Source organism: Natator depressus, chromosome 3, assembly GCF_965152275.1.
Source record: "Natator depressus isolate rNatDep1 chromosome 3, rNatDep2.hap1, whole genome shotgun sequence".
Taxonomy (NCBI): domain Eukaryota; kingdom Metazoa; phylum Chordata; order Testudines; family Cheloniidae; genus Natator; species Natator depressus.
Window position 1 is genome coordinate 86571335 of NC_134236.1, and position 25428 is coordinate 86596762.

General features: G+C 40.7%; 1 protein-coding gene across 4 annotated transcripts in view; it reads right to left on the bottom strand.

Moving 5' to 3' along the window:
* Positions 1-5080: 5080 nt before the first annotated feature.
* Positions 5081-25428, bottom strand: part of FYN (FYN proto-oncogene, Src family tyrosine kinase) — a 188992-nt gene continuing 168644 nt past the window's right edge. For 2 of the 4 annotated variants that reach the window (XM_074948258.1, XM_074948259.1), the window contains 3 exons: positions 25268-25421; positions 13633-13764; positions 5081-5761 (listed from right to left, as the gene is read on the bottom strand). In XM_074948258.1, the coding sequence (XP_074804359.1) occupies positions 5553-5761; positions 13633-13764; positions 25268-25421 (495 nt within the window). In that variant the 3' untranslated portion in view covers positions 5081-5552. The remainder of the gene's footprint in view (positions 5762-13632; positions 13765-25267; positions 25422-25428) is intronic. The other 2 variants (XM_074948255.1, XM_074948256.1) reach the window with 1 other exon arrangement.

The following is a 25428-nucleotide window of genomic DNA, read 5'->3' on the forward strand; positions in this document are numbered from 1 at the left end:
GGGCTTAGTGACAGACATGCGTAGAATTGAAGTGGTCCATAGGCCTTTGGACAGGCCTGCTGCACTGGGGTGAGTCCCACCCTCAGTGATTAACGTTGTACTTTCGTTAGTGAGCCACATTTCTTAAAATGAAAAATATGTGCCAGGCCTTTAAGGATCTTGTGAGCAGAAGTGATGATAAACAGTTCAGCAAACTGCACTGAGAGCTACAAATGTGCATTGTACATCGAAGCTGAGAGCAGGGGCTCAGCAGCAACACTGACAACATTGAAGAGCCAAACCAGAACCTTCACCTCGTCTGTGACCTTCTCTTTGTTGGGGAGGGGAGGGGGATAATCTTATTTCTTTGACCTTTGCTCTTTTCACCATTCTGACAGGGCTCAATGCTGAATTATTCCAGAAAATGGGCAGAATGATCAATTCCCCATCCCGTACCCATATGGCTAGCAGTAGTTCAGATTTAGAAAGCACTTTCCCATAGTGAGTCACACTTGCCGTTTCCTGCCTTGCCTAAATAATATTCTAGTTACTCCCCTGATTTAAACAGAGAATACTGCTACATTCTGGCATGAAAAACTGGAGCACAGACCCACCAACATTGTTATAATCTGATTACATGAATCCCTGGCCAGAGTTAAACACAATGATGCTGCAATCACAGCTGGTGCTGCAACCTTTAAATCTGTCTGTAAATGACATGATGTACTTTCAACACAGCCTGCATGCTAGTGACCCATTTATTTCCAGAAGAGCACTCTCAGAATCCACCCTCTTTTCTCCTCTGGCTGCTCCTCCCTGCACACTCATGCCACAGGCCCCAAAGGGCAGTTACTCTCCATGGATGGCTGGATGTGCCTCCCTCTGAAATCTGCTTATATTGCTTTTTGCATTAGCAGAATATGTTACTATACATCAACCCACCACTACACTGCAGGAGCAGAACATGCTGCTACCACAACTCTTCTAACCCTCTGTTGTTCTAGGGACAAGAATCATACACACATAAATAACTGGACACAAAAATTAGAGTCTACTCTGTTAGACTGTCCTCTCCTCTAATCAGTTACTCTTCAGAGTCCATTTTTGTGTCTTACACGTAATCATTCTCTTGTTTTTCCTAGGTTGAATTTCTCAGAGAAAGGGGAAGAACAGGAAGGAATGGATTAGCGTATTTACTGCTTTGAATTTTTAACAGCCGCCTCTACTTTTTCCATACACAAATTTGATTTTTTTTGTAACTTGCACATATTTTTGCATACAGATGTGGAGTCTGGTTTGAAGCTCCTTGGAAAAACCAAGGACCACTAGGTTAGTGACTACTCTATACAGAAACCCTGGCCCCACTCAGGTCAATGAAGAAATTCCCATTGACTTCAATGGTGCCAGGATTTCACCTCATATATTCAATAGAATCCCTTTCCCTCGGTTTGGCTGTGAAAATTTCCAAGGTAACTAGACCTGAGGGTTTAGATGGGACAGACCAAACATCCAATCACATCTAACGTCTGAACCTGCTTTAGTTTGTATAGCTAAACGGTCTCTCTTCCTAAATTAAGATAGTAGGGAGGACTGTTCCAATTAATACTCCAAAAATCCTTTCAGTGGTGAATTCCCCTGCACATGAATTAATCACTGGGAATTATAATGGCTTTCCAATGGGACTGTAGAAATGCTATGTAATTCCAGAGTTACAAACAGCCTCTAATTATTCTTTTAAGGATCGTCCCCTTCCTGTCATGACCTGAGAAAAAGGTAAACATTCTTCCACCTGTACTGTTTGTAGCTTACACTCTCTAAAACCCCTCTTAATAGTGCCTTTGGTTAATGAGTACAGTACACATATTAAAAGAGGAGTCGCTGTGTGATAGCAGCTCTTGTACACTTCCACATTATCTTGTTTTTAACCTCTAGGTCCCAATAAGTATTTATACTAACTTAATTATTGCAGTATCGAGTGCAGGACAGTATGTACTAAATCAACAAAAATTAGGCAGTCCTCCACTTATTTTGTAGGTCTGGTGGGTCCATTTTCTTGGCTCTACACTACTTTCAAATTTGTGGACTCCACTAGAGACACTTGCATAGGAGGAATATTCTCCATTTCCAATTATTTTTTTAGATCCATCAGTTAACCAGTTTTTAATCCAATCCATATAGGATACGTTCACTTTCTATAGTGCTAATTTTTTAAAATTCAGAACTTTATGTGGGAGTAAGTCAAATGCATTACAGAAGCCTAAGTATCTTATGTCAACACCTTTATCAACCAAACTTATGATTTCATCAAAACACAGCAAAAAGTTTGTTTGACAATACCTATTTCCCATAAAATCATGTTTATTGGCATTAATCATGTTAGCATCCTTAAATTCTGTATTGATTGTACCCCATAACAGCCTTTGCATGATTTTGCCCTGGTTTGATGTCATGCTAAACAGATTATATAGTTATCCAGGTCATCCCAATTATCCTTTCGAAATATGGGCACATTGTCTTTTTTTTGCTGTACTCTAGAACTTTCCTAATGTTTCAAGATGTGCTAAAAATCAGCATTAATGGTTCAGAAATTTCCTTGGCCAATTCTTTTAATACTCTTGGATGCGGGCTAGCTGATCCTGTAGATTTTAAAACACTGATTGGTGAAAAAGTGTGATTTTTAAAAATTTGATGGTGTTCCTTTACAGAAGTTTCAGAACAGTTCTGTGTCGGTCAGTGCCTACTAATGGATTTTTATTAATTTGTAACATACATGCCATCAGCTTGTTTAAATACATTGCTAATACTTGCTTTGTTTCATGGAGATAGGAGAGATTTGTTTTGTTTTAGTACTAACAAGTAGAAGCAGAATTAGCTACCAGAGGAAAAGGTCTGAATTTGTCAATCAGCAACTGCAACAGTCTACATAAAAGTTACATGCAGACTATCCCAGGGCAGCAATGTAGCAGAGTCCAACATGGTGCTCATGGCTTGGCAAGTGGCCCAAGCGACAAACCCAAGAGTTAAAAAATTAAACAAACAACAACAACTAAACACATTTGTTTCCAACTGGAAATGCATACAAAATCCCAGCCATTCCCAGTGCATGAATCCCATCCTGTGTGCATGTATTGCGGTACCACAGCTACCAGAACCACGTTCTTAAAAAGAACAGGAAACAAACAGGAAAATGCTGAGTTGTACTTAAGTGTGTTAATTGGGGAGCACTGTTTAGGATCTGGCTGTGTCAGCAATCAGCTTATCAGAACGCATTGTGCTTTGGCTGGCATATCAAGATAATTTTTAAACCTTACTTTAAAGATCTCATCTCTGTAGGTTTTGTTTTAAGGATGGTGGTGACTGAGGGAGAAAGATGAACATAACTCATCTGGGCAGATTTCTATGATGAGACTGGTTAAACAGTCCTAAAAATATTCTGTCACCAATCGCTCGAAGGCTAGCAGTATTGCATGCATAATACACATTAAATTAATAGTGCTACAGCTTTTGTGGCAATCATAGCCAAAGTTTTGAGTGATTTTTTTTCACAGAACATTAGCTTGTTTGATACAAAGCTGCACTGCTGTACAGTTTTATATACCAATAAAGGCTAGATTTGCGAGCTGCTTCTTTGAAAGAAACCTGTCAGTCAATGATCAATATTGCAAACACTGAACAACTCATTCCCTGTATTTCACCAGATTATTGCTTTACTAGCTTAGTAATTGAAAGAAGGCCTATTAAGTTAATATGTGAATATTCAGAATATGACTATACAACCTAAGTAAGATAAAATATTAAACAATAAAAATTGCATTTCGACCATCAGAACGTATTACTTGACTAAACATGGTTTCAACATTCTTACGCAGTAATAAGACTAAAGTTGATCAATTTGTCTATGCATAAAACAATCGTTTCCTGTGACACTTAGATGCCCAAATATTAATGATGAAATCAAGAGAGCTATTCTAGAATAAATAGCTCTTCCAAACACAGAACTGTGAAATACTCTACATGTTCACCCATCCTTGACATTGAACTCCAGCTGTTTTGAATCTTATTAACTTCGTAATTTGGACAATGATACCAACAAACAAATGGCCAAGTACACCCCCTATTAAGGCTGATGCCAAAATGGTATTTTCCCCTTCTTCTCTCCATGATTTAAACAAAAGAACAAATATCCAAAGGTAAAATGCTCTCTTTTAATTACTAAATTAAGAAAGTTAAACAGTTTTAAAATGTAAACTTGCAAATAAATCATAACAAAATGTAATTAAGACTTTAAAATTTGCAACTCAGTATTAAAAACTCAATAGAAATAGAAAGGAATTGGTTTTTGGTTAAATGTAAGTCATTCAAGGCTGGTACAAATAGACAGCTGAAAAAGTAATACTTTCTTCTGTGCATTTCCCATGAAATGTAAAGAAGTGCATAGTAATTCCACTGGAGAACTCGCAGACATGTAGAAAGTAATTTCATTAGCAGTACAGGACATTTAACACACTTATTTTACAATGGGCAATGTTACACATAAAACAGAAAATCCTAGTTGCATGATAAACAGTTTAGTAGGTGGACATCACTAAAATGCTATGGTTTTAAGATCATTTGAATGTGGTTACAATGTTTATTAAATAAAAGTTTTTGAAACGTTTCAGTATACATGTTTTGATACAAGAACTTGCAGTTTCAATCTTCCAGTTCAAAAGGTGACGGTGTGGTTTTTCTTAATTTAAATATGTTCATTTAACTTGAAGAACAAATCATAACACGCTTGTCAAAGATTGGAAACATTACTGTAAATACAGCACATGATTCCTGAAAGAGCAAAGTTACAACCATCTACAGGTACATAGTCATAAACAAAAAGTGCAATCCAATTGAAAAAATTCATGCTTGGCAGATGCCAAAAATTAGATCACTGGCTTTCAGAATCTCACCAGTGTTTACAAGTTTGCAGTAAAATTATCATGTTCAGGGTACTACTGCATCAGCATGGCTCATTCAATCTGAAATGAGTTTCCTCTGCAACAGAACCCATATACTGTATGTACAGGTATGTATATATATTATATATATATATTATATATAAAAAAAGCAAAAAACAAACACCTGTCCTGATTTTTTTTGTTAAAACATGAAAAAAAAATGTTTTAGACAAAGAGGCCACTTTTGGAAAATAATACTTTGAGTTGAATTGGGAGAAGACTAGTTAAAATCACATAGGTTTCGCATTTTTTAAAAAGGAAAGCACTAAGATCAGTTATTGGCACTAAGTTACTATTTACACTGAACAGAGGTTTTGCAGTTTACATAACATCAATACAATGCAGTTTCTGAGTCTCTGATTAAGAAAAAACAAGTGTTTTTCTCCTTGTCATAGAGGACATTCAGATTATTAGGACAAGTGGTCATGGACAAGTTCTGTAGAAGTTCTCAACTTCAGACTCATGTGCATTCTGGTGCTGGAAGATGCTGCACTTTGGCGAAGCGGTCACTGAGTTGGAAGCTAATGAGGTGGGGGCGGGGGGAGGGACACCTGATAATGACAGTCTGTGTAGACCAGGAATTTACAGGTTGTCACCAGGCTGGTACTGGGGTTCTGTTGCAGTAAAGTAGTCTTCAAGGAAACCCTGTAAATATTCAAAAGTTGGACGTTCCTCTGGGTCTTTTTTCCAGCAGTGGATCATAAGCTCATGCAGGGAGATGGGACAGTCCTGAGGACACGGCATCCTATAACCACGTTCTACCTGTTCCAAGACTTCACGGTTATTCATACCTACAAAGAGGCAATGTGAAATGGTCTCTGTTAAAATACATAGACTTCTCCATGTATAATACATACACTTTTCTCAAGCTTAATCAGTCCTTTTTGAAACACACAAACACAAACAGTTCCAGCTTTACAACCACTCCAGTATAAACTGGATCCATTTTCTTCCTAAGCAATGAACTCATCTAAACCACAGATCAGTAAAACGCTGCTCTCAGGAATACCCCTATATCCACTCCACTGACTTCAAATGAGTTGTCATGAGTGTAACAAAGGGAAGACTGTGGCAATGTGTCAATAGATAGTTGTGCAATTGTCTGTGAAAAGGTTTGTTTAGAGTTATTACAGCCTTTTGGTATACAGAGCTCCCCCCCCCCCCATCACAATCCTAAAAGTTTTTTTAAAATATGAAAACTAACTTTTAAAAAGGCTCAATTTGAGCTTGCTGAATTTTAAAAAAATATTTCAGTACTTGCTGGGAATGTGATGGGCAGATTTCAATAAGAATACAAATGACACGATATCACTGACAGCATCTCTAATATTTATACAGAAGTTTGTTATTGGTGACCTATGGTCCCTTGTTCTGCATCTGACTTTGTTCATCCTGTGCTACTTGATATTAACTGCAGAATTTGGTTTGACAGAAAACTGTAAATGTTACATATGGGAGTGCCATTTTAAGAATTTGGTTTAGTGCCAGTGTAGTTTCGAACACACACTAATGTTCCTTCTATTACTTCCTATCAAAAGAGAACAAGTTTGTTCTGAATGAGGAGATGGGTAAAATATAAACAAAACAAGCCTGCTCACAAGAAGACCAACCCTCCCTGCAGAGACACAGCTCCTCCATGATCCTGCTCCTCGTGCTGCGAGATATACTCCCCACTATGCGTTCCACTGCCAGACATCTGCCTTCCTTATCTGTGCCTTGGCTTTCCATTTTTCCCTCCCAGTAACAGATCGTTCAGTTGAATTTTTTTCACCCTAAGTAACTGAAACATATTAGCAACTTTCACTTCAGCTTAACTAAATTCTTTGACATTTTTCTTGGTTTTTTAATAATTTAAAGGAAAAATTCCAGTACCCCTGCCATATGGAAGTATTTACCAGAAAATATATACATTAATTACACCTTAAATGGCAGCTTGGATTCCAGCTTGCTAGTACTGTAACAAGTTTTCTGCCAAGCTATACCTGCTGACTTAGTATCCTTAACCCTGTGGGTTCTGCTGAGAAAATCTGTAGGTATCTCAGACTCTAAACACACTAGACCAGCCGGACCTTTGGCATATCTTAAAAGTCTGCTACATACCAAATGGACATCCAGATGGGCCTCATTTGTCAACATGTAACTTCCAAAATACATCCCATCAGTGTTCTGCAAGCCCTTCACCAGAAACCAAAGGTGATGTTTCTAGGTCTCACTGTTTTTGAGACACACTATCAGAGCACTGAAAATCTGTCATGCAGGCAAAATGTCCGTAAGAATTTGTTTCATGCCACCAATGTACAATGTATATAATACCCAAAAGCATAAAGACAGCTCTTGCCCCAAAGAGATTACAACTGAAAAGACAGGCACGTAAAAGGTGGTATGCCCTGGGAAATACAGAAGCTGGATGACAAGGTTTTGTGTTTTCAATTACAAATGCCTCTAATTTTTCAAACTCTCATCTTTGAATCAGCTGGGTCAAGTCACCTCACATTTTGGTGTAAAAATCTCTTCAGTGCTTCTTGTCCCTCACAGGCTAAATTATAATTCTTTCAACCTTGAATAAATAAGTTGTTATTAGTAACATAGGTAAAAAATACTGTTTGTTTACATTCTAGAATTTTTATGCTGGCTGGCTCCCTTTCCGTGCGAGGCAAGTACAACACAGATAGCAGCAGCACCATCACCACAAACTTTCCTCCCAAATGTGAATTAATTAGCATTTTGTTATTCTGCGATATTCGTTCAGTATTTTTATCCAGTGTATTACTTTGTGCAGGCCAGTACATGGTGAAACTTGATAGTAGACTATATGCTGTAAGGATAAGCCTAAGGAGAGCGTGAGGGAGGAGAAGGAGAAACCGTTCTCAACCTTTTTTTTTTAAAACACGTGGGAAAGATTAACAAATTCCATGTACTGTGCTAACTGGAAACATATTGACATTCTCCCTCCACCCCAGAAAATCCAACTATAAAACAATGAATCTGGCTATTGCTTGTCATCCTAGTATTATCCAGAAGAATTCATCTTGCAAAGTCTGAGACTCCATCAAGCTACCCCTGGCATTCATTTCGGAAATTCATATCTCTGCCAATAGTTACAGAATCCATACTTATCCAATAAACTTTACTTTGTTTTAAATGAAATAAACTATCAATTTAAAAGGGACAGTGCCAAGATAAAAAAAATTATCTTTGAATCCATCTGTATTACTAGTCAGATATTTGATTTATTGAAATCACTTAAATCATTATGTTTATTTTGTACTTCTTATGCTGTTTGTTTACTTTCCTACAAACTTTTTAGTAGGATAAGTGAATCTAGATACGCCAGTTTCACTGTTTCTCCTACATTAGCACAAGGCTGTTGTATTTCCATTTCTAACAAAGCAGAATATTTAAACGGTTTGTACAGTTCACTTCTCGTCTAAAAAAAATCCAACCTTTTCATTTACTTAAACACACACATACAGTCAGTTGTATCTGTAGGTTTCCAAACCCTTTAAAAGTTCTCTCCTACAAAACATATGTCTGGGAAATAAACTGCTCAATAACATCCTATTTTAGGCAGCAGAAATTTCACTGTCCTGGATTTCAGCTGCATTCAAACTTTTTCTAGAACTAGCATTTGGGCCAGGGAAAATATTTGCACTTAAGTTCTAAAAGGCAATTTTTCTATTAGCTCCTGATTCCACCAAAGGCGTAAGAAAACACATTGCTTTATTGGTGAAGGATGTTGCCATTTGAAGACAACACATCTCTTTCCTGTCTCAGGTTATTAGAGATTTGCATGTGAATCACTAACGGTGCTGGGAAGCTATACAAATCTGCTGCCCAAAGCTATACAGATCAGACACAGAGAAGTTCTCCTACCTGGTTTACCTAGAAAAGCTCTGACAGAGTTTCTCACTCCCGATCACTCTCCTTTATTTTGGAGGAAAGGGACGGAGTGTCATAAATGGGAACTAAAAGCTCAGTTCTGGCTTGTGGAGAAGTTCCACTAGCAAACAAAGGGCTTATCTACACTGGCACTTTACAGCGCTGCAACTTTCTCGCTCGGGGTGTGGAAAAATACCCCGAGTGCTGCAAGTTTCCGTCCTGTAAAGTGGCAGCGTAGACAGTGCACCAGCGCTGGCAGCTAGGCCTGACGTGGGGGTGGGTTTTTTGGAGCATGGGGAGAGCTCTCTCCCAGAGCTCTGCTGTGACTACACAAGCCACGTTAAAGTGCAGCCGCGGCAGGCTTTCATGTTGCCAGTGAAGACGTGCCCAAACTGAGGAAGAGTGCTGCAGGCTGTCTTCCGAGGACTCCCTTGTCAGCTCTGGAGCAGAAGGCAGAGTAGAGGGGGAGGGGCACGTGTGCTACAGAGATTGTGGACAGCACTCAGGGAACAGGTTTCTGGACCTTAGCCCCAAAGGGCTGTCTAAATTTCAGCAGCGGCCTCTTTAGCCCTAAATCAGGAGTGTGCAGTGATGGCTTTATGCTAGTTTACTCCCCCTACTCCTTTTCCCTGGGCCGAGTTTTGTGCTGCATCTTTTAAAGGCACAGCACATAATCACACTCTAAATTAAACTGGGATATTTCAGGACACCCATGATTTGTCATATCTTTTCCACAGGTTAATTTAGATTTCTCTTCCTACGGAGCTCTTACTATGATGATCCAAAGGATATCTCCCTTGGATAAAAGCTTTCCCAATTCCTGCAGTATACAGCCATGCTGCCTCCTCTGCATGAATTACTTCCCTGTCCCAGTTTGCCATACAACCACCCTCTCCGCCTTCACATTCCTTCACTAAACGTTTCTTCTGGGCTACCCATAAAAAGTGAGTTATATGTATAGCTGTAACACAATCAAACCTCAAAATCAACCTCACATATAATTTCTCACAATACCTTTTGCGTCTTTAAGACTGTATCTCACTACTTGTTTAGCATCAATGCGCTTGGTACTTGTACAATAACAAAGTAAAACTGTCCTTACCTTGACAATTTTAGTCTAAGGCTAGGTCTTCACTAGCATGGGATAACTAACCCACATAAGCTCCCTGCTGTAAAACCTTGTGGAAACAAGGCACTTGAGTACTACTGTGAGGGACAGTAGGCGAGGTCAACCAGAGATGTGAGGAAAAGTGCTGACCTTGCCTAGCTACCTAATGGTAAAGACTATAGTGCCTAGTCTCCACTAGGGTTTTACAGCAGGATAGCTAATGCACGTTAGTGAAAAAGCACCTTCTTTGCAGTGAAGAAACAACCGTACCCTAAAATCATCAGGGTAGGAACAGTTTAATTTGGATATTGTACATTACCCACCTTATTACTGACACTACACAAACAATAAGGATCCCTCTCTGCTTCATTCGAGGTGCTTCAGGTTTGTAGACTGAACTGGGTGTTGAACCCAGTGGCAGAGATTTGTGAAGCCAGCTCCCGAGACCCTGGCATCAATATTTCTTTTTCTCTAGATGCTCAAAAAACAACCAAACTAGACAAGCACATCTGGATCGCGTGTGTCTCATTCCCTTGTTTACTACACCAAAAATATATATTGAAGTACCTCTGCAAGAGAAAGGCAAATACCAGATCAAACCACTGTATCCTTCAAAGCCAATGTTCTTAGTCAGAGAATCGTGTATATTTATCTGTAAAACGTGATGCCACAATCACTAGGTAGCATTTGTTAGCTAAAGGTGAAGTACAGTAAATTGTATCATGATGTTGTAATCCTTCATATGATATCTTTTTTCCATGTGTGATATTAAATAGTTTGAGACATGTTTAAATTGCATTTAACTCTGTACAACATAAGAATAAATTCGGCCAACAGCTAAGAAAAACTGTCTGTCTACCCCTCAGATGGCATTGATACCCTTACTTATGCTATGGGTCAGATTTTAAGAAAATGTCCTCTAATAGGCAGAGACATCTGCATATGCAGACAGCATTCAGCACAAAAACTGAGTAGCTATCAACTTTGGGTGTGTGAATGAGGGTGCCAATTTGGAGGCAATTTTTAAAGAGGCCCATCAAAAAGGCCAAGTTTCAGTTTTACAAAAACAAAAGCAGGAGTTGTCTTCGGAAGATGAAGCTCAGGCTGAGTCAGCAAAGTTGACAAGTGGACTGGGTAAAAGTTCCAGCTCTGGCCCATCTCTGGGCCTCATTCTTCACTCTGTTACACCAGCATAAAAACCAGTGTAACTCCAGAGCAGTCAGTGGAGCTGCACCAGAGTAAAACCAGTGTAAGAGTGAAGGATCAGGCTACTTTTATACTCACATACCCAAGCTAATATACTTACCTAGCCACACCCCAAGGGGGACAACTACTGGAAAGGCCAAGAAAGAGGCAACACCACACTTTCAAACCCTCAAGAGGGAAGAAAATTATCCGTTTTTAAAAATGGTTTTTGTTATCGTTTCCTATGTATTTTTTCCCTAAAGCAGGAATAATCCTCATGGCATTAGCTAATATTTTCCAGAAACAGCTTGGATATTTTGAGCTAACAGCCGAATGACTGACCCTTCCTCACAGTGAACAGTATCTTATGACCCAAACAGTCCCGCTGAAATCCATGGGAGAGTGCCTACGTATATGTAATAGGTACTATTTGCCGTGAGACATGGTTGCACAACTGGGCCCTTAGTCTTTGTAAACAGAGCTTTGCTATTTTCCAAAGGCCACACTCGGATGGAATTCCGTACAGGATTTGATGACACTGTGGCAGATACTTCTCCAAGTAGAGCATGTACGTATGCTGCTGTTCCATGCATGCACATACTAACAGCAATTTTAACACCAGAAAGCAGGACAGGCAAGACGGATGTGCTTGGTCAGTGTAGCGGGAATGTGTGGCTGCACTGCCTGAAAAGCAACATTTTAAACAATAATCCTGCCGTACAACAGCCAAAGAATTGTAGCCTCCTACTTCTGAACTGAAAGAGAAGATTAAGATCCAAGGGGAATCTAGGTAAAGCAAAAACAGAAAAACTAAAAATAAGTTGATATTCATTTTGGCTTTGGTTCTCTCACAGCCCATATAGTTTTTATTCCCCCCCCCCCCCCCATGTACTAATAGTGACTAATACTGTTGAAGTTGCTTACTTCAAGCCCCTGTCTTATAAAGGGTTAAAGAGAGCACCAATATATTAACTGAACATTGCAGCCCATCTGTTAAGAAATCATGCTACTGCTGGCAGGGACTGCTAGGGCTGGGGTGTAAGGTTTAATTGTGAGCCTTGACATCTCCTTAATCTCTGCCTCCTTTTCATCACAGTGTCTGAGGCTCACAGCTTCGCCTCCATCTCACCCAAAATGGAGCACCAGGGTGCTTGATTTGCAGACTGAGGGATAGAGAATACCGTACTTCCCATTCAAACCCACAATATTTCCCCCTCCTCTGTCTGTCTTCCTTTTTCTGCTCTACGTTGTGTCTGCTCCATTTTACCCAAACAAAACAAGATGATAAAATAACCCTTTTGCCCCAGGTATTCAATGGCATGGTATCTCTCTGCATGCAGACCTGTAGGTTTATGCCTGGGCAAACGATCCACAGACATTCTATCATCTCTTGGAGCACATTTCAAGTGAGGGTGTTTTCTTTTTTCCAGCCCCCAAGACTATAAGCAGCAGTGTCTGCAGACTGTATCCTTAACTCTCTTCAGAAGCTAGTATTTGATATTGCTTTGACTGCTTTGATAATTACAGAAATTGACTCTACAGCATCACACAAACTGTTTTAGCATTCTTTCAATTATAACCTACCAGCAGTCTGTTATAGCATACAAAACCCACGCACTAATAACCTTTACCAGTGCTTAACTATTTGGACAAGTCTTAAGGAAAAATACAAAGGGTCTAGACATTCTAGTTTTCTCATTTCACAGACTGTATTCACAATGTTAAGGAAAGAAGAAATGTATTCTCCATGAAGTGCACTGTTGCCACCATTCCCTTCCCCCCAAGCCACATGAACACCTCTCTCCTTAGAAGCTGTTAAGGGTGAAACTGTCCCTTCTGAAAACGTGCACAAGCATGTCCACTCATCTCTAATGTAAGTATCACTCCATAGCAGGGTTTCAACAAAGAAAGTAACAGGCCCTCACTTTCTCCTCCCTAGAGGATTTAAATCTTTTGTGAACCTGCTCTGGACTGGTACCTACATGTTGCATGAATAATTTTTTTCACTTCCATTGGTTTTTATACCCAGGATTGAGATTTAGAAGTATTTAAATAGAGTTTTGGCAACGTCAGATATCAAAGCTAGTACAACTAGACTGATGTATAAATGGATAAATCCATTCTGTATCTTATCTACTGATATTAAAAAAAAATTGAATGCAAATGCTACTGTGACTTATTTGGGCTAAAATACAGTATTTTACATTGTCTTAATTATGTTGCTGGAAACAAATGATCAATTTAATTGATATCAGTAAAAAGAAATTAGAATGAAGGTAGGTTAGATTTACTGTCCAGACACCACCCTTATAATGGCATGGACACATTAGGCCCTAAATTAGGAAAATATTTAGGCATATGCGCAACTTTAAGCATGCAAGTACAATCCCATCTGAATTCAATGGAACTGCTTACATGTAAAGTTATGAATGCGCTTAAGAACCTTCCTAAATTGAGACCTAGATTAGTATTGTCGACTGCTTTTCTTACCTGGATATGGCACTCTCCCTTTTGTTACAAGCTCTGTGAGTAATATTCCAAAAGACCATACATCTGATTTTATTGTGAACCTTCCATACAATGCTGCTTCTGGCGCAGTCCATTTAATGGGGAACTTTGCACCTAATGAAAGAAACAAATGAGTTATGATCAAGATGTGGGCAGTACAGACGTAACAAATGACGGTTTCATTCTGTGGGTGCTGCAACAGTCAAAGTCCTGCACAGAGACATTAGCAAATAACTCAGTGGAATATGGTCAAGGCTGTAATGTGTGATTCACAGGAAGTAGGGTGGGTAGAATTTGTGAAGGGAAGGGAAGGCTTAAGAGGGACTTGTGGGATCATAGAATCATAGAAGATTAGGGTTGGAAGAGACCTCAGGAGGTCATCTAGTCCAACCCCCTGCTCAAAGCAGGACCAACACCAACTAAATCATCCCAGCCAGGGCTTTGTCAAGCCAAGCCTTAAAAACCTCTAAGGATAGAGATTCTACCACCTCCCTAGGTAACCCATTCCAGTGCTTCACCACCCTCCTAGTGAAATAGGGTTTCCTAATATCCAACATAGACCTCCCCCACTGCAACTTGAGACCATTACTCCTTGTTCTGTCATCTGCCACCACAGAGAACAGCTGAGCTCCATCCTCTTTGGAACCCCCCTTCAGGTAGTTGAAGGCTGCTATCAAATCCCCCCCTTACTCTTCTGCAGACTAAACAAGCCCAGTTCCCTCAGCCTCTCTTTGTAAGTCATGTGCCCCAGCCCCCTGATCATTTTCACTGCCCTCCACTGGACTCTCTCCAATTTATCCACATCCTTTCTGTAGTGGGGGGCCCAAAACTGGACGTAACATTCCAGATGTGGCTTCACCAGTGCCGAATAGAGGGGAACAATCACTTCCCTTAATCTGCTGGCAATGCTCCTACTAATGCAGCCCAATATGCCATTAGCCTTCTTGGCAACAAGGGCACACTGTTGACTCATATCCAGTTTCCCATCCACTGTAATCCGCAGGTCCTTTTCTGTAGAACTGCTGCTTAGCCAGTCGGTCCCCAGCCTGTAGTGGTGCATGGGATTCTTCCGTCCTAAGTGCAGGACTCTGCACTTGTCCTTGTTGAACCTCATCAGATTTCTTTTGACGCAATCCTCCCATTTGTCTGGACCCTATCCCTACCCTCCAGTGTATCTACCTCTCCCCCCAGCTTAGTGGCATCTGTGAATTTGCTGAGGGTGCAATCCATCCCATCATCCAGATCATTTACAAAGCTGTGGAACAAAACCAGCCCCAGGACCAACCCCGGGGTACTCGGCTTGATACCAACTGCCAACTAGACATCGAGCCATTGACCACTACCCGTTGAGCCTGACATTCTAGCCAGCTTTTTATCCACCTTATATTCCATTCATCCAATCCATACTTTTTTAACTTGCTGGCAAGAATTCTGTGGGAGACCGTATCAAAAGCTTTGCTAAAGTCAAGATATACCACGTCCATTGCTTTCCCCATATCCACAGAGCTAGTTATCTCAACATAGAAGGCAGTCAGATTTGTCAGGCATGACTTGCCCTTGGTGTATCCATGTTGACTGTTCCTGATCACCTTCCTCTCCTCCAAGTGCTTCAGAATGGTTTTCTTGAGGACCTGCTCCATGATTTTTCCAGGGACTGAAGTGAGGCTGTCTCTCTCTCCCCCAAGGTCCTTGTTAACATGTTTCTCTCAGAGAAACATTGTCAAAAAATTTTAACTCAACATTGAGGTTTTATAAAAAAGAAATTTTAAAAACCAATAGAAACTTTTGTGCATGTTTTCTCCCAATAAAAATGTTTTCAATTAACATTTCCCTGCAGCAGTCACAACCCAAACATTGCTACGCCATGCTAGTGCATGAGAATAGAAGTGAAATTTATTAGAAACACACCTTTCTAGCTTCACTGTCCAAAGGGAGCAAAAATACAAACAGTAAACCATACATTAAAAAAAAATAAATCTAAGATGTTACTGGTAACATGCAAGGATTAAAAAAAAAATACTGCAAATGAAGTTTCTTTGGATGTGATGTCAGGGCAGAATTTTGGCCTGTGATTTATATCTCGACAATGTCCTTTTACGTTCCCTGAACTGAAAAGTCTGTAGTGATGTGCAGTTCTAATGTGTTCATCCATCATCATAGCATATAGGTGCCAATGGTGGCAACTGGGTTGATTTTTGCCTTTATCAGTCAGTAAAATAATGGGTCTTTAAACATTGATTTATTTGCTTTTCCAATCATTAAAACATTTTTCTACAAAAATGGTAAAGTATTACTTTTAAAAAAATCTTGCAGTATAATTAAGTGGCATTACCTTCTTCTGATTCCTAGTGGCAAACACTCTCAAACTGTGAAACATATTGAATTAGTGAGAATTGTTAGTGTTTGCTCACAGAAGTTGTTTAGCTTTAAAAAGGTTCATGGAAATCACAACTTTGACAAATAACTTCTAGGTAGTTAATTTACTGTGCTACTTATAGTAATTTGCTAATACTGTTTTGCTATCTCATTCAGTGATCAGTGCCTTGAATTTTCTCCTGTTCTAAGCAATATGACTTGGGCTCAGAATACAAAGTAGACAAAGTAAATCTTGAGTTCCTTTAATTGGTAAAACGCCAGACATTATTTAAATATATTGTAGGAATAATTTTAAACTCAAGAGCTGAATTATTTACCAATACATATTGCTGAAGCAAATGGAACACAGGTTGAGTTGCTTAGGTAAGTCTTGCCAAACTTAAAGACACAGCCCCAACGTTTTCAAATATGGGTGCCTGAAGTGAGGAACCCTTGTAGATACCCCTATAAACATAGCCTGACTCCACAGTGCTCTGCACCTGCAGCTCCTGCTAACTTCAGTGGGACTTGCAGATGCTCAGGATGTCTGAAAGCCAGGCCGTTTCATACTTATGTGGGTGAACACAGATCTAGGAGCCTAATTTTAGGCATTCAGGTTTGAAAATTTTGGCTACGAGCACATTCTCTTATGTTATTTCCTTAAGGGACTGGTCTGAGATTACAAAACTTCCTGTCAAAATTTGCAGAGAACCGCCTTATCCTCTTCTAAATGATTCCTTAAAATCTATCTTAGAGGTGGTGTCTACAAATCACTGCTGTGTGCAACGGATGAGAATGGCTGTCTGGACTCCTCATTCCCCCCCCCCTCCCCCCCCAGCATCAGCATTGGCTGTAGGAGGCTGGCCCCTACCTGGCTTCCCCAATTACTGGCAATGCTGAGGAGTGAGGACTACGAGCCTCGCACAGCTCTCTAGAGAAAGCGTGAAATGCGCATCTGTATGGTTAACGTTTTGTATAGGTTTGGATTACTGCTCCAGATGGCCCTGACCTGCTTGAAGATCCGCACATGTCACAAGGAAGTGGGCAGATGAGTATCCTGACAGATGCCGTGCTCTGAACTGGCAGAGCCATCACTGAGTGGTGGGGCGGGAGCATTGTGAGATTACACCGAGAGGCCCAATTGTGTTGCTGCAATTGCAATGCTTGCATTTCCTGTTCACACCAGCACTGCAATAGTGTAGAGGGCCATGTTGCAGGCTAGACAGTGTCGTACACTGTAATCACAGTGATGGTGCGAAGTGTTTGCTGTACATCACCTCTGTAAGAAGCTGTAGGTGCTTTTATAGGTGGCTAAGGGATCGCAACACCAAAATGCTGTAGTGTAGACAAGCCTTCTGAGAGCAAGGGGGTGGTTGATCAGCAGTGCTGGCAACCTTGAAGGGGATATGGCCAAGGCCTGGCCTCCCTTTTAGCATCAGTCCACACAAGAGATCCACTTCATGGACACTACGGTGCTAATAAGCGATGGTCACATAACCACCACCCTATACCGGAAACCTACTGACCGCTATGCCACCTACATTCCTCCAGCTTTCATCCAGACCATACCACATGATCTATTGTCTACAGCTAAGCTCTACGATACAACCGCATTTGCTCCAACCCCACAGACAGAGACAAACACCTACAAGATCTCTATCAAGCATTCTTACAACTACAATACCCACCTGCTGAAGTGAAGAAACATATTGACAGAGCCAGAAGAGTACCCAGAAGTTACCTACCACCAGACAGGCCTAACAAAGAAAATAACAGAACGCCACTAGCCGTCACCTTCAGCCCCCAACTAAAACCTCTCCAACGCAACATCAAGGATCTACAACCTATCCTGAAGGACGACTCATCACTCTCACAGATCTTGGGAGACAGGCCAGTCCTTGCTTACAGACAGCCCCTCAACCTGAAGCAAATACTCACAAGCAACCACACACCACACAGCAAAACCACTAACCCAAGAACCTATCCTTGCAACAAAGCCCGTTGCCAACTGTGTCCACATATCTATTCAGGGGACACCATCATAGGGCCTAATCACATCAGCCACACTATCAGAGGCTTGTTCACCTGCACATCTACCAATGTGATGTATGCCATTATGTGCCGGCAATGCCCCTGTACCATGTACACTGGTCAAACTGGACAGTCTCTATGTAAAAGAATAAATGGACACAAATCAGACGTCAAGAATTATAACATTCATAAACCAGTCGGAGAACACTTCAGTCTCTTTGGTCACTCGATTTCAGACCTAAAAGTGGAAATTCTTCAACAAAAAAATTTCAAAACCAGACTCCAACGAGAGACTGCTAAATTGGAATTAATTTGCAAACTGGATACAATTAACTTAGGCTTGAATAAAGACTGGGAGTGGATGGGTCATTACACAAAATAAAACTATTTCCCCATGCCTATTTCCCCCCCTACTGCTCCTCACACATTCTTGTCAACTGCAGGAAATGGCCCACCCTGATTATCTCTATAAAAGGTTCCCCCCACCCCAGCTCTCCTGCTGGTAAGAGCTCACCTTAGCTGATCACTCTTGTTACAGTGTGTATGGTAACACCCATTGTTTCATGTTCTCTGTGTATATAAATCTCCTCACCGTATTTTCCACTGCATGAATCCGATGAAGTGAGCTGTAGCTCACAAAAGCTTATGCTCAAATAAATTTGTTAGTCTCTAAGGTGCCACAAGTATTCCTTTTCTTTTTGATGTGCTAAAAAGTCTCATGGGCCAGATCCTCATCTGGTGTAATTTGGTTTATCTCCACTGTTGTGAATGCAACTATGCAGATTTATATTAGAGGGGGATCTGGCTCAGTGGTTTCTGCCAGAAATGTAAGTACTGTGTTTATTAAAATCTAACAGATCTGTAACATGACTGACAAACCAATCACTATCTAAATACATTAGGTCAGCATAGTTTGTCCTTACCCAGAAGTCAAGTCTGAACTGATTGCTTTTATCCCCACTTATCAAACAGTTTCTGAATTAATTCTGTGTGAGAGCAGCAATTCTTGTCTGGCTGTGCTGCTTACATCATGGCCTTCAGACAAACAGCTAGCTCACTGGAGTCAGTGCAAGGAAATAAAGTCCATCAGACAATGGATTCTTAGGCCAGTGACTCTACTAGAAAAGGATATTAATAAGAGTCACAGGCCTGTTACTAAACTCCCTGGATGTCTGGGCAGGATGAGGAAGAACAGGGCATCTCCAAACTAGACTTCGTCAGGAACAGAAGGACAGTAAGCCCAATTTAATTCTCCTTTCCCCGACAATGCGTTTCATGACAGGAATAGGGGGAGGAGCTGGGTGGAACTCCCAGAATGTATTTTCTCATGATAAGGAAATCCCTCAAGGCTTTTGTTTTGTATTTTTACATTTAAAACCATAAGAAAAACAAAACACACAAAAATCTGACAATTGAAACTGTGTCCCCACTGTCCCAAAGCTGCTGCTGTATCACTGCACTCTACACTGAAACAAATTTGTTACTACAGGTCACCAAGAACAAGCACTGGGCTTGGCAGAGTACACTACCTTTCTTGAGAAAACAAGACTCTGAGGGTATACCCTTTTTTTTTTTTTTTTTTTTTTTTTTTAAAGAAGCTAAAATGATAAACCAAGGAAACTATTAGGTCAACTATTAGAGAATTTAGTTCAATGTTAAGTAGCATGTGGGGCTGGAAAGGGAAAGCCACAGAGATAAAAAATGCTGAAGCAAGCATGTAACAGGAAACAAGTCAGTTTTGGTAGACAACTTTAAGTGACAAATGCTGTGTGGGAGGACCTGAGCCAAAAATGTACTATTAAATCTTGTTTGCTGAGAGAACTAATATGAAATTATGAGCCTGGTAAAACATTAGAAACGAGAACAAGGTCCTTACCCCATCTCACCTGGGGAAATGGGTCATGGGGGAACTCCAAGTTCTTAACAGAGCTCTAACTGTCTCCCCTACTCAGAACCCCCAAGCCTCTCGAACTGGTCACTCTCCTGTCTGTTGAGGACAATTGGATGGGGTTTCCTTTGAAGCCCATCAGTGTTTTTTTCTCAAACACTTAGGGTTTGCTGTTGAGAAAAACGAGTCGTTACTCCTTTCCTTCCATGCTACTGCTGGCCCTGGAAATGAGAGATGAAGAACAGGAACCTAACCTTGGATGTGCTGTACTGCGGTATAGTCAATTCCAAACAACGGTTAGCTGGAGAACCAGGTGTCAGTTCTCTACAAAGGACTGACAGAGCACAAAGGAAACTCCCATTTCAAGAAAAATCAAAGCAGATACACCAGAGTATTGAGACAAAAATGTATCTGACAGTTCACAAACACACATACATGAGCTACAAAAATAGCTCTAGGTGGTCTGGAAGGCATCAGAAAAATCCTTATTGTTTCATCAGTGTTGGAGTAGCATTACCACAAGTGCTGCCAATATATGCAATAGACACATGGACTGGAAAATAAATCCCATTTTACGAAGGACATTTTAAATTTGTTTCAGCTGCTCCTGCTTATAATAGGAACCATTCCTTCCCAGCAGCTCTCCCAAGCAGTCATGCCATGTGCCTGGCTAAGGCTCTACATCACTGATCTGGTTCAAAGTTCAATGGGAACAATGCCGTATGGGAAGTCTCGGGTAGGAAGTGATGCAAGGACTCTGACTCACTGGTCTGCAGGAGAGAAGGAGGCAGTAGGGAGACAATTAACTTTGAAGCTTGCTGTACAAGGCTGACACAAGCAATGCCATTTAAGACAACCAGGCAGAAAAATTAGAGCGTGACCCAGAGGAAAGTGATACAGTGGCAACTGGCAAAGAGGCAATAGCCTTTCAAATGAGTATCATTTTAATATACAATTTCCTTCCTTTGATTATTCACTTACGTACTAGAAAAGCAAGATTTATTTTTTGACAACAAAGCAAGACAAGACAAGCCAAATGTTCACTAGAAGCCAAATGATCTTTTCCATATATTCAATGGCAGTACATAGTTTCTAGTCACACTCTTTAAATCACACCGGGTGTGACCATCTGTTTCCTTCCTGATGATTGCTGAGAAACGGTGGATGCATGGACCTAACCGCTTGCTATTTACCTTTCATAAATCATGAGCAGTCAGGCCTCTGCTTAAATCCAAAATAAAAATAAACTTTCTGGTCAACAAAATGTTACCACCAGCTGAGAAAGATTCATCTGGACCAAGAATCCCACATGTTAAACCACTGGGGCTTAGATCGTCCCCATCTGTTTCCTTTGAAAATATTTACATGGATCCAAAAGTAACACTTTCTGGGGACACGGGGAAGAAATAATTCCCCCGCGCCCCTGCAAAAAAAACCCCAAACAAAATTAGCTCCCAGAGAAAAGTGGAGAGGAGATTGTGACCTAAGCTACTTTATTTTAAACTTTAATCTTCAGATTTCACACGGTCCAGCACTTCCTTTCTCCAAAAGGAACTGACAATCTGCCACCCCCTGCCCCCATTTTCCACTCCTGTGTGTCAGAATCACTACAGAGGCAGTAGCCGTCTAGATAAACAGAGCAGTCCCCAGATGCATGCCCTTAGAGGATTAGGCTGATAGGTCATGGGAAACTTGCAAAGGCAGCACAACTTCTTTATGCTACTATGGCCCCCACCATATTAGAACTCAAAACTGAGTTAAGGAACCATGATTAAAGCCACTTTAAATCAGATTCTAGGCAAAAGTGTTAGAAACGGGTTTAAAATCCCTTCATAACCTAAGTCCCTAGGTTCATACTGGTTACTCAAATTGTATTAGAAACCAGGGTAATTGGAACTGAGCGAAACTGAGTATATACCAGGCATGGCCAAACTGCGGCTCGCGAGCCACATGTGGCTCTTTGTCAGGTCAGCTGCAGCTTGCAGAGCTTGGGGCTTCACCCAGAGGGGAAGAGGGGTTTGAACTGGTGCTCGCAGCTTCAGCTCCACAGGGGTATCAACCAGCAATGTCTTAAACATTGTGGAACTGATGGAACCTATCAGTGCTTTCCTTAAAGAAAAGGAAAAAAGTCCTATTCACAACTGAAAGATGAGCAATGGATGCAGGATCTGATATTTTTCACTGATATTATGAACCATCTGCAAACTCTCAACTTGGCACTCCAAGGGAGGGATAAGATTATTTCTGACTTTACTCAGACAGTCTTCAGCTTCCATAATAAGTTAAAGCTTCTGCAAAGAGACATAGCGTCAAGCGACTTCAACCACTTTCCCCATCTCAAGTGTAGGGTAAACACATTCCCTGAAATTGTAGAAGATCACGAACTTGAGGAATACAGAGGTAAATTACAAGAACTGCTTGATGATTTTCAGGACAGGTTTGAAGACTTGCAGAAGCTGAGATCCTGCTTAGCCTTTCTTGTAAAACCCATTCATGACTGATGTGATTAATGACGGCTGTCCAATTCCCAAAACCATGGTTACAGAAACATCTACTGTAGAAAAGGAACTACTGGAACTCCAGGAAGAGCAGGCTCTAAAGACTACGCATAAATCACAGTCTACAATTGAATTCTGGAAGCAAGTTCCAGGAATGAAGTGTCCTCAACTCAAGAATGCTAGTGTGCAACTCATTTCAATTTTTGGCACATCATACTGCTGTGAATCGCGGTACTCCATGATTAAGTTCATAAAAATCGAAACACTGTGCAGTCCTTACAAATCAACATCTGACTGAGCTTCTCCGTACCACCTTGACAACATATCAACCAGATTTCCAAAGACTTAGGACCAGGATGGAGACCCACAAGGCCGCTAGCTCTTGCAGTAATTAGCCATGATACAGTAAGTAGGATGTTAATATTTTTTAAAATGCATGTGTAAAGGTTGTGCGTGTCTTGCGGCTCTTAAACTTCTGAAGATTATCCTATATGGCTCAGAGGGTCAGTAAGTTTGGCCACCCCTGATATATACGGTTGCCAAGCTCAGCCAAAATTTACTTTAGAGCAGGATATAGAAGCAACAGCAAAACTAGGAAACCCTTTAAACAAGATTTAGCTGTAAACCTTCAGCACAGTGCTACCTGGAGCGATCCTGGGACAGTGCAGTTCATGCATCTTCTCTTGCTCAGGGCTCTGCTCTAAGGCACAATCTATACAGAGCTCTAAATGACTTAAGTATGGCACAGGAGAGGAAGCTGCGGCATAGAAAGGGTAGGTGACTTGCACACAATCGCACAATAAGTTTGTGCTGGATACACAGAACTCAGGTCTTCTGACTCTCAGGCATGTATCCTAACCACAAGGCCATTCTCTCTCCCCAACTTAAAACACTTGCTTGTCTTCACCAGTCCAAACCCATCTTTACTCTCTCTGAGTCCAAACTTTTTCCATCCTAACTTTAATCACTTATTATTATCCTATAAAATCGAAGATTATTCACAGTGTAAATAAAACGAGGGCACGTGGAGCTTCCAGGGATTTCTAACATATGAAAACAGCTAAGCTATTCTAGGAGATGTAACCCAGAAAGGAAATAGGACATCCAAGGATTTCCTATGAATTCTAAGCTCAGAAAATGTTGTCCAGCAATGTTGCCTACTAAAACAAATAGTTAGTCATGTCAAAATATACATTGGGGGCTTTCCAAAAAGAGAAAAAAGTGGCAGTAAAACAAAAAGGAGATCATAATTTTTTCTACTGAGCATTTTTTCCCAAGCCATTTTATGGGCTGGATCCTACTGCCTTTACTCAAGCACACCTCTCAGACTTCACATATGGGACAGGCTTGAGGGAGTGGACCCTGTGCACTGGAATGTGCACTTAGTGCTCAAATCACCATTAGTTAACTCTCTGCATCAGTACTTATCACAATTTCTTTAAGAGCTCAGACAGAGAAAAAGAGGCTCTCCCTGTAAGCTGATCCCTCATTCCACTTATTTGAGAGCGGTAAGACACAGTAAGCAACTGTTAGCACTGGTGTGAGTGTAGGCTGGTTAGGGTGCCACATTTCTGCAAACAAGTGCAGCTGACAACAGCTGAAAGAAATTTATAGGGATCTGAATGGCATGATGGCTTTTGCTCTCACTGAAACATGCAGCACTCTGAACTCTTTGGCTCATTTGGTGAACATTTCAGAGCCAGAAAGCAAAAGAAAACTCTTTGCTAAAACAGAGACAGATTCCATACGAGAACAGGGACATTTGGTTAAGATAAAAGCTCTTAATGGGTTATGAAGTATTTAACCCTCCCTACTTTTTAATGACATATAATATGGTTTAACAAAAGGCCCATGGGTTAATGGAGTTCCAATATCTGGAGTGGTATTTATTGATATATATTGGGCAAGTACTGCCATTGGACAGACCAAAACTACATCCTGTGTCTTTGCAAACTTGAACACACTGAAAAATCAGGAATGACTCGTACAGAGTTACGAAGTGTGTGTGTGTGTGTGTGTGTGTGTGTGTGAGTGTGTGTGAGAGAGAGAGAGAGAGAGAGAGAGAGAAAGTGTGTGTGTGTGTGTGTGTGTGTGAGTGTGTGTGAGATGGCTCAGCATGAACACAGGATTTTTAAAAAGGTGCCTTTAAAGGAAGTGCAGTAAGGGTTGCTATAAAAACTTACCATCTCAAAGAGTATTGTATATCAGTGGTTGCTCATGCCCAGCAATCTGTGTGGCAGTGGAGAACGGTTTTCATATTAAAAAACCCCTTAAAAGTTCCCAAAGAAAATACTGTTCTCAGACACACACAGATGTATTAAAGAACGAGTACTTGATTAAAGTAACTTCCTCCAAAATGGACTAAAAACCAAGAAAAATGAAGTCCAGCCCAGCAATATTTACCATGGTTAGTGCATATAGGAAGAAAAAATAATTTCATTAGAATATGTTTATGAATGTATGCCTCAGCTTACACACATATATGTTGCTTAGTGCTGTAGTGTTGTTGTTCTTCAGCTTTCCTTGTGAAGATGGCGGGAGACGGGGTGGGGAGGGGAAGAGTTCTCTGTCAGGGCACTTGGATATTATTTTCAGTTGAGGGCTGGCCAGAATTAGCTAGAGAAGTCACAGTTAAGCAATTATACATTCCTCCTCTCCTGGGCTTTATGTACTACCTCAGTAAAGCTCCCAGCCCTCTATCAGGATTAGGAATTAAAACATGGGTTAATATTTTTTATAGAAGGTCAAATCCTGAACTTGAAGCAACCTCTTGGTATTTTAGCATGTTTTTTTCTTCATCTGTTTCAAAAACCATATTCAAGGTTACATTTGCTACTTCTCCCACCTTGTCTCGCTGTGTATTCGTTGTCTTCAATCAATCTTGCTAATCCAAAATCAGCAATCTTGCATATTAGGCCATTCCCCACCAGGATATTTGCAGATCGCAGGTCTCTGTGTATATAATTCATTCGCTCAATGTAAGCCATCCCTCCAGCAACCTGTTAG